Source organism: Rattus norvegicus, chromosome 3, assembly GCF_021556685.1.
Source record: "Rattus norvegicus strain SHRSP/BbbUtx chromosome 3, alternate assembly SHRSP_T2T, whole genome shotgun sequence".
In the NCBI taxonomy this organism is placed as follows: domain Eukaryota; kingdom Metazoa; phylum Chordata; class Mammalia; order Rodentia; family Muridae; genus Rattus; species Rattus norvegicus.
The window spans coordinates 72,095,965-72,097,779 of NC_141536.1; the positions used below are offsets into that span (position 1 = coordinate 72,095,965).

A 1,815-nucleotide genomic window follows, 5' to 3' on the forward strand; every position below is an offset into this window, starting at 1 on the left:
ATCTATATATCCATATATCTATATCTATATCAATGCCAAGTAAGCTACATAGATAGCTTAAAAAATTTAAATCTCTCCAAATCAGAGAATAATACACATCCTATTAAATTTGACATTGAAAGAAAGGATGGATACATTTTGTGCATAATGGAAATTGTTACCTAAATTTCTGCAAAGAGAGAGTATAATATGATGTTTGTTGAAAACTAAGCATAGATAGATGCACTCTTTTACTAAAATTAGATGATAGGCTTGTTGGTATATTGATATTAATTAATAGATGATGCAATATTTTGTGATAGAGAGTAAATTAAAAGCAAACACGTACAGTTATATCAGAAATTAATATAAAGTCACCTTTTAGTCTTCAACTTTTCAAGAGCCTCTTTCACATCCTTGTTCCTCAGGCTGTAAATCAGAGGATTCAACATTGGAATTACCAGGGTGTAGAACAATGAGGTCATTTTGTCTTCATCTAGAGAGTAAGAAGAACTTGGCCAGAAATACATAAAGAGCAGAGTTCCCTGAAAAATTGCAACTGCTGTTAAGTGGGAGGCACAGGTGGAGAAAGCTTTGAACCTGCCCTCATCTGAGCTGATCTTCAAGACTGATGAGATGATGTAACAGTAAGAGACAAGAAGTCCAGAAATTGTGCTTAGTTCAATAAAACCAAAAATTGTGAATATAGCTAACTCATTCGCCTCTGTATCCGAGCAAGATATTAATAGAAGAGTAGGAACATCACAGAAAAAGTGGTTGATCTCATTAGACCTGCAGAAACACAAACTGAAGGCCAGCGTTGTATGTATCAAAGCATCTGCTGTTCCCACCAGGTAAACCCCAGCCATCATGAGGGAGCACAGTCTGCTGGACATGTTCACTGTATAGAGCAATGGATTATTGATGGCCTGGTACCTATCATAGGCCATCACTGCCAGCAGTAGATACTCAGAATCTACAAAGGCACAGAGGGTGAAGAACTGCAGAGCACAGCCAACTGTTGGAATTGATTTCTCCTCAGCTAAAAGATCCACCAGCATCTTGGGTCCAATTGCTGTGGAATAGCAAAGGTCACAGAAAGAGAGGTGGCTCAGGAAAAAGTACATGGGTGTGTGCAACTGAGTGTCCATTCTAATTAAGATTATCATCCCAAGGTTGGCCAGAAGATTAATGAGATAAACAAGTAGGAACGTGGTAAAGAGGGCCACTTTCATTTCAGGGTTATTGGTAATTCCCAAAAAAATGAATTCGTCCAGAGAGGAGCAATTTCTCTTGACCATGTTTCTTTGATAAACTTTAAAAATTAAAAGGCATGTATTCAAAATACATTTATTATGCAGAGAATTATTTTATTTTTAATTTATTTATCCCAAAACACATATAATTATATTTCAATCTTCAAATAAGAATGAATCATTTAATTTTAATAATCTCACATAACAACTAATAAATTCTGGAATCTAGAAATTGTTCTTTCCAAATATCACCTTCTACACATTAGTTTTTCTGAATTTGCTTTCCTTAACAGGGATAATATATTCATCATTATATCATCTTATAATCTTAAAAATATTATATACTAATCTCCTAAATTAGTGAGAATAAATGACACGATATCGAAGTTTCAAATTCACTGTACTTAATATGCATATATATATGAATATATACGTGAATGAATATATATATCCCCCAAACTTCAAGATTCTATGAAAAACTCTGAGTTTTAAAAGTGAGATCCCAAACAAAATAGCAGCTAATAGTTTTCCACTGTTTCTCAGCAAAATTTCTGTTAATTAGTATATGATAAGGAACAAA

The 1,815-nt window shown here is 33.8% G+C and overlaps 1 protein-coding gene across 1 annotated transcript; it reads right to left on the minus strand.

Annotated features, from left to right (window-relative positions):
• Positions 1-353: 353 nt before the first annotated feature.
• Or8w1b (olfactory receptor family 8 subfamily W member 1B) lies at positions 354-1,280 on the minus strand. Its single transcript, NM_001000326.1, is given in 1 exon segment — positions 354-1,280. A coding segment is annotated over 1 exon segment (927 nt).
• Between the last annotated feature and the right edge of the window lie 535 nt (positions 1,281-1,815).